General features: G+C 33.7%; 1 protein-coding gene across 2 annotated transcripts; it reads left to right on the top strand.

Moving 5' to 3' along the window:
• The first annotated feature begins 1390 nt into the window (after nt 1-1390).
• LOC133669134 (protein ACCELERATED CELL DEATH 6-like) lies at nt 1391-5305 on the top strand. 2 transcript variants are annotated; one of them, XM_062089162.1, is made up of 7 exons: nt 1391-1455; nt 1731-2467; nt 2572-3125; nt 3210-3269; nt 4023-4085; nt 4166-4228; nt 4497-5305. In XM_062089162.1, the coding sequence occupies exons 2-7, from the start codon at nt 1843-1845 to the stop codon at nt 5172-5174; spliced, it is 2043 nt and encodes a 680-aa protein (XP_061945146.1). In that variant the 5' UTR covers nt 1391-1455; nt 1731-1842; the 3' UTR covers nt 5175-5305. The 2 variants fall into 2 exon arrangements, with proteins under 2 accessions (XP_061945146.1, XP_061945145.1); XM_062089161.1 differs by having other exon boundaries at nt 1393-1455; nt 4166-4246.
• The last annotated feature ends 2331 nt before the right edge of the window (nt 5306-7636 follow it).

The following is a 7636-nucleotide window of genomic DNA, read 5'->3' as shown; positions in this document are numbered from 1 at the left end:
TTTGACATCACCCTTCTTGAGTAGATTAAAAGAGAACTGCAGGATTTTTTCAAGGTAAAAGAACGTGCAATTTCAAAAAGGGTTTTGTTCCAAGAAATACAGCCAACACCACCCCACCATCAAAAGAAGAGAACACAATAATGCAGATTGTGTCCCACGTTGTCATTTGATGATAAGTTTTTTTGTCGTCTATACACTACCCCTACCATCAAAAGAAGAGAACACAATAATGCAGATAGTGTCCCACGTAGTCATTTGATGATAAGTTTTTTTGTTGTCTATACACCACCTCACCATCAACAGAAGAGAACGTACAATAATGCAGATTGTGTCCCACGTAGTCATTTGATGATAAGGAAGGTGTTGTGGAGCTAGTACATTGTGGAACTAGTGAGCAGATGGCAGATATATGACAAAGCCGTTGAAGCTTGAATCGTTTTTAAAGCTACGTAATATGCTGGGAGTTCAAAGCATGAAGTATGTAAACTGATTTGTTTCTTGCAAGTGCAGTTTAAGGGAGGATATGTTAGAGTTCTATTAATGCAAGTAGTATTTAATTTAAATAAACTCCTAGCTTTCAGAGCTATGACTAAATCATTCATTCAGTTACTACAGTTTTCGAGATGTGAAAACATGGTTTGTTTCTTTTTTATTGTGTTCCAGCTATAATAGCTATTTAAAGTCAAAGAATTTCTGTTTAATCAAGAATTATTCATGATCTATGCAATCTCGTAGTACTATAGGTCTTTGAATATATCACATACACCACCCCACCATCAACTGAAGAGAACACAATAATGCAGATTGTGTCCCACGTTGTCATTTGATGATTAGTTTTTTTTGTTGTCTATAGTTATTCCCATTGCGTTATAAACAGTATCTTATAAGAATTAATTGAACACTAATCCATGTGGTTTCTAAAAATTAATTCATGGGTAAACTCAGATCTTGATTTCTCTATTTTTTTCATTATACTCTACAAGAGGAAGGGTGAGAGGCATTTTGAAAGAAATATTATAGTAAATGGTGATAGCAAAAACAACCCAGGGATGATACAACGACGGCAGGAATAATTATAAATGAATACAAAACTAAGTAACAAAGAGTGACATTTAAAAAAAAAACAAAACAAAAGAGACTGAATATTATTATGCCGAAATCATATGGTTCAAATTATAATTTTCTTGATTGAAATAATTATATGGCTATATATGTGCGTACAATACCTATAATTAATATAATGTCTGTTAAAAGGTATAATATCAATGAAAAAAAATATAATACTGCTTTTAAAAAACTAATAAAAGATTCTACTCGTTCACCATTAATTAATAATTGCTTTTAGAATAAGTCTCCTGTCACTTTACACCATCAACTTTGCAATTAAATGCATACTTTACTGGCTCATATTCATTGAAACTAATAATACTCTAATCACCTGTTAGAGAACAAGAGGTAATAATTAATTGGTTTTTGGATTGAGATGCAACGTTACTTAATTTTTAATCAATTGGTTGTACGTGTTTTTGTTGAAAATATAAAAACAAACATTGTTTTTTTGTAATCGAGGGTTTCCAAGCTAACATACATGAATTTCGATTAATTTCTTAAGGTTTTAAGGTTAACGACTAAACAAATTTTTATTAGCTCTGTAATTAATTTATGATACTTGAATTGATAATTTTTAAAGAATTAACTAATATGTTCCTCTTTTCCTTTTCCTTGTCTAGATGCTGCTTTAACCATGGCCAAGGCTGCTCTCTCCTTCTGGTCTATTTAAATTAGAAGTCCAGCTGTCTGATATGTATAGCTGATTCAACCAACACCATATTTTCTTTTGCCATGTCTAGCGTAGCAATAAACATCCCGGGAGATCACATGGCAAATGCAATGATAGATAGTCAGTTATATGAGTGTGTGACGCAAGACAATATTGATCAGGAATTTAAAAGCCGTGTCGATCAACATTTAACAGAGAAGCCAGTGACACCCTGCGGGAATACACTACTTCACGTAGCTGTAAGCTATGGAAGTGACAATATTACATCTTATCTGGTTAAAGAGTTTCCTTCTCTAATCACCATGGCAAACAGCCAGAACGACACAGTCCTTCATCTTGCTGCCAGAGAAGGAAAGGCCAGTCATACAATTAAATCTCTTGTGGAATCGAATCCTAGCTTGATGAGGAAGACAAATACAAAGGGAAACACTCCTTTGCATGATGCAGTGATCACCGATAACAAAGAATTTGCCGAACTCCTAGTTTCCAGAGATCCAGAAGTGGCCTATTACAACAACAATAATGGCAAGTCTCCTTTATATCTGGCTGTTGAGAATGGCAATAAGAACGGGATACTTGATGATCTCTTGAAATTGGGAGCTTCAATTCCTAAAAATAGAAAAGACGGTGATTCCCCACCAGAAGGAAAGTCCCCTGTTCATGCTGCCATCAAGCAACGTAACAGAGGTGATCACAATTTCATTACTCACTAGAAAATGAATTACATACAAACAATTGTTGCAAAGCTATCATCTTTATACTCGTTTGAAACATTTTCTTTTGATTTTCAGATATTTTGGAGAAAATTGAAAAGGAAAGGCCAGAGCTATTACGTCTCGCCGTGGAAGAGTTGGGAAATTCACTGCATTATGCATCATCCATAGGTTTTCCGGAAGGAGTTCGATTCCTATTAACGAAGTTTCACGATGGTGCTTATGAAAAAAACCTTGAAGGCGACTATCCTATCCATCTAGCATGCAAAAGTCGCTCTGCTGATGCAGTGAAGGAATTTCTTGCTAAATTCCCATATCCAAAAGAATTCCTCAATAAGAAAGGGCAGAACATTCTTCATGTAGCGGCCAAATATGGAAATGGCAGTGTGGTTAGGTACATACTCAAACAGGACCAGAAGCTCGTCGCACCGCTGCTAAATGCGATAGATGAGGATGGAAACACACCTTTGCATTTGGCAGCAAGTTATGGCCGTTGCATGGCTACATTTCTTCTTGTGCGTGACAATCGCGTTAAAAGTTTCATTGTTAACAATGAAAATTGGACACCATATGAGTTGGCTGAAGAACTTTCCCAAAGAACTGAAGAGATATACATAAAAACAGATGAAATGGTATGCTATTAATTTGATCTCTATATATTTTAGGAGTATTACTGATTTAATATTTGGGTATCTGGGCTTCCTCTTTGTTGCCAGCGTGCCAAGGAACGAAAGGAGTTTGATTCAAAGAACAGTACCCCTGCGCACGAGATCAAGGTATTTATTATTTTAATTTCTTTTAGTTTTTATGGAATAAAAACGTAGCTAAAAAAATATTTATTTTTTTAAAAGATTATGATAGGTTGTTATTAAAAAAACAAAACAATTTTATAAAAAAATTAGTAAAAAAATGGAACATATTAATAAGGAAAATGGTTTGATTAAAAAAAATATAGATACCTTTTTTATTTTTATTTCAAATCAATTTAAATTATTTTTTTTATCCTATAGAATTTAAATTATTTATGAAAATCAATTTTTATTGTCTTGTAATTAATAAAAAAAATTAAAAGTATCTCGCAACATGAAATAAAAAATCTTCAATATATATATATATATATATATATATATATATATATATATTAGCTTCTGTTTCTGTGTTAATTAACACTATCAACTCTTTCTCTATATTTTATAGGAGTATATAATTTTCAATTTATTCTATATATTAAATACACGCATCAATTTCTAAGTTCCCATTTAAATTTATTTATGATGTTCATGATACATGCGCATTCTCTTTTATATTAACAATTAACTTAGAATCATACTCTTTGTACTTGGCTTGTATTCGCTAAATTGGTGAGCCCTAAAGCTGTACTTTAGCTTAATTATCTCATCTAATCTCAAATGAGTTTTTCTCAAACATGAACCAGTTTCATTCGCTTAGATTGTTGTCTAGCCATAGCACACAGAGAGAGCACTGCATTTTAACATATAATAATAATATTATTATTATTTTTTGGACAGGGCAAAGAAGTTGATTCAAATAAGATGGATACAAAAGAGGCATCACAAAAGGACGCAATAATGGTTGAGTATTTTCACTTGATATTAATATTGCCTTTCTTATTTCCTTTTTTTTTTCCTAATATTATTATTATTTTTGACAGGGAAAAGAAGTTGATACAAATAAGATGGATAAAAAAGAGCCACCACCAAAGGACGAAATAGTGGTTGGGTATTTTCACTTGGTATTATTGCTTCTCTTCTTTCCTTTTTTTTGTTTTTTCCCTTGCCATCCCTAATCTTTTAAACTTCTAGTTCAAGCCCAATTGATTTAACTTGTATACCATTATTTTAAAAAAATTCTAAATCATTCCAGAAAATTACTTGTTCTGGGAAAGGCATTTGAATTAGGTCAATATTGCTTTTGGATGCAATTGAGCAAGTGCCAAGAACTCATTAAACAATTAAGTTTTTGCCCCCGTGCTATATATGCAGTTGATAACATTATCGATCTTATTCATCAAAGCAAGCCCTAAGAAATCCCTCAAGGAGCTTTTCCCTGTTACTCGACTACCTATGTCACGAGCAAGAGAGGAAACAAAGACCATGATAGGGAATCTTCTAGTGGTAGCAGTGCTTGTTGCCGGCGTAACCTTTGCGGGTGTTATACAATTGCCACAATTAAGGGATGACAAGAACTCAAGTGATCATCGTCGTCATGAGAATCTTAACAGCACTACTTATACTGCCTCCCATTACAGCAGTTATGAGAGTCTTCTGCATCATTATTTGTTTTTCGATGTGGGGGCTTTATCTATCTCTCTGATGGCAGCTCTATTCCTTCTTTTGCCAAGCGTTAATCATCCCAAATTTCAAATCTCTGCAGTTGGGTTTTCAATTATCATGGTTTGTTTGGCTATTTTCATGATGTTCGGGGCATTCCTTTTTTCTGTGAAAATAGCATTAATAGGATACCATGGCTGGTTGTTAACAATCTTCATTACAGGGGTGGCCGTTGTTTTTCCTTCGATTATTCTGCTATTTGTCACCCAAGCTCTTCTAAAAGTGCCCTTGCATTATATCTACTACGGCCTTTTTTTACTGCTTATCTACATTAGGGGCTGGTGGCAGCCTAATAAACTCTCTGATCTCAAGAGAAAGAACAATCTTTAGTAAGGTCAGAGGTCGGGATATTGGGATCGATAACATCTTGGATTGTGTCTGTCTAGCGATTGTGCAAGGTAATAATTTGAACTTGTAATAATTAACTCTTGAGTTTCCAATTGAATGTATGCGCACTTTTTTTTTTTTTTTTTTTTTTTAAGCATGCATTTACTAGACTCCTTTTGTTGTTGTTGGATTGAGTAAAAAAAAATAATCAAATATTCAAATTAAGATATCAATGTTAATTAAAGATATCAACTTGGTTGGTCTTGACAGTATTAAAATGTGTTGGTGGGAGAAACCACTAGTGGTGGCTCTGATACCAATTGTTGGGGATTCCTGCTCCCCATGCGGAACGGTGGTGTTCATGATCATTGCTCAAAGGATACTAAGCACACTGACACAATATTTAACGTGGTTCGGCAAATCGCCTACATCCACGGGAGAGATCGATATTATTAGAGATAGAGAAAGAATACAACACACGGAGTAGGATCACATTCACTCAACTCCCATCTCACATTGCTACATAGGGTAGCAGCTGCATAAGGCAGCAGGGCTGCTGGTGGCAGCCCTTCTCTTTCTTTCTCTCTTCTTCTCTCTTTTGTTCTTGCTCTCTCTCTCTCATGTTGTGCTGCACTCTTGGTGTCTATTTATAGGCTTCAATGACAACTCCTCTTGCTCCTTTGTCAACAATGGTGGTTGCCAAACTTACCAAACTTTGACATTAGACAATGGTTGTTGGCTGCCACCAACAACCCACCATTGTAGCCTCCTTCTTTGACAATGTCAAGGGGCTGTAAATGCTGCACCAGCAGCCCTCTTTGACTCCCACATGGCAGCCATCTTCTTTGACAATGGCAGCCATATAATTGGCAATATTCCAACAATCACCCCCTTTGCCATTTATGTGGGTAATTGTCCTCTTGCCTCTTCTACACAATGGTATGGTCAAAACATAATTTTGACAACTTTCATTTTTGAGCAACAAATCAAACACCACTTTAAACCATAAGCTCTGATACCAATATTGGTGGGAGGAACCACTGGTGGTGGCTTTGAAACACTCAGAGGGGATAAAACACAAAGTTTTATTTCAAGAACACAAGCTTACAAAACACAAAATAAACTTACAACAAGCTTAACAATACACACCCTCTCTTTCTCTCTAGTGTTTCTCTCTATTCTCTCTACTCTCCCACTCCTAATAGCATAAGCTCAGCTTGCTATTTATACACGAATTCAAAACAAGATAATTCAACCTTTCCAAGTGTGAAGGCGGCTGTGGACGGTGGTGTGAAGGCGGCTGGCGGCTGGTCGGTCATAGCTGGTGGCTGGCTGGCCGGTGGTTACCTTCCTTGACCTTCTAGATTGAGTTTAGTATTCAACAAAATGGCCGTCCCAAAATCATTGACACGTTGAATTACGATAAAATCAACAAACATCATCCCATCCCATCCCTGCTCTAATTTGAATCAATAAGGTTCACAGGTTCAAGGCATTTGCTTTAGATTTGATATCACCCTTGTTGAGTAGATAAAAAGAGAACTTCAAAAAAGGTTTTGTTCTAAGAAATACAGCCAACACTAATAACCCCAGTACCATCAATAGCGAAGAGAACAATGTAATGCCGGAAGTGGATGTTTTATAAAAATTAATATAATATGTTTATACAGTTAAACAATATATTTATCTTGTTTTATTAATTAAAAATAAAATAATATTTTTAATTTAATTTATATATAATGTCTTTGTATTTAGGTTAAATAATATACTTTTAACATAAATCAATTACTCTTTTTCTTTCATGTTGGTATGTAGTTTGTGTTAATTGAAGTACTTTAACATATATAATATAAAAATTAATTTTAAAAAAAATAAATACTAATAATTAACAATTTAATTACAGCTTATCATCATCCTGATGGCATCCCAGTACAGATCCCTCAACGTCTCAAAATCCTTTTGTATGTTGTCAGCTTTACAAAGTTAATTTTAGAAACACCAAGGTTATTATCCTCTTTTCATTTTTCTCTTCATTCACCAATGTTACTATAAACTTTTGCATGAAATTCTTAAATCATGTCATAGAATAATGCAACCACTAAAATACTATCATGTTATCATATAATATTGGGAGTGTGGTAATAATTACTTTATAAAATATTTTTCATTTTATAATACATCAAAATAATATTTTTTAATTTTAAAAAAATTATTTTTGACATTAACACATCAAAATAATCTGAAAACACTCAAAATATTAACTTAAAACAAAAAAGAAATAATAATTTTTTTAAAATATATTTTTAAAACATAAAAAAAAACCTTCATAGAGCCCTCCCTCGACAACCTCTAGTCATACCAAAATTGTAGTTTATTTACCAAAAATAAATTCTTAAAAAGGTTATTTTTTTTAGCATCAAAAAAATTAATTTTAAATAGTTTAGTTATGCATATACTATAAGGAA

This window comes from Populus nigra, chromosome 12, assembly GCF_951802175.1.
Source record: "Populus nigra chromosome 12, ddPopNigr1.1, whole genome shotgun sequence".
NCBI classification, from domain to species: domain Eukaryota; kingdom Viridiplantae; phylum Streptophyta; class Magnoliopsida; order Malpighiales; family Salicaceae; genus Populus; species Populus nigra.
Note: the sequence above shows the minus strand (reverse complement) of the source record. Positions and strands in the feature narration are given on the sequence as shown.

Excerpts from the sequence above, each read along its gene's own strand:
- LOC133669134 (XM_062089161.1), top strand. The coding sequence starts at position 1,843 with ATGTCTAGCGTAGCAATAAACATCCCGGGAGATCACATGGCAAATGCA. Across the intron at positions 3,270-4,022 it reads CCCCTGCGCACGAGATCAAG|GGCAAAGAAGTTGATTCAAA; the intron begins GTATTTATTATT and ends TTTTTTGGACAG. Across the intron at positions 4,086-4,165 it reads CACAAAAGGACGCAATAATG|GGAAAAGAAGTTGATACAAA; the intron begins GTTGAGTATTTT and ends TATTTTTGACAG.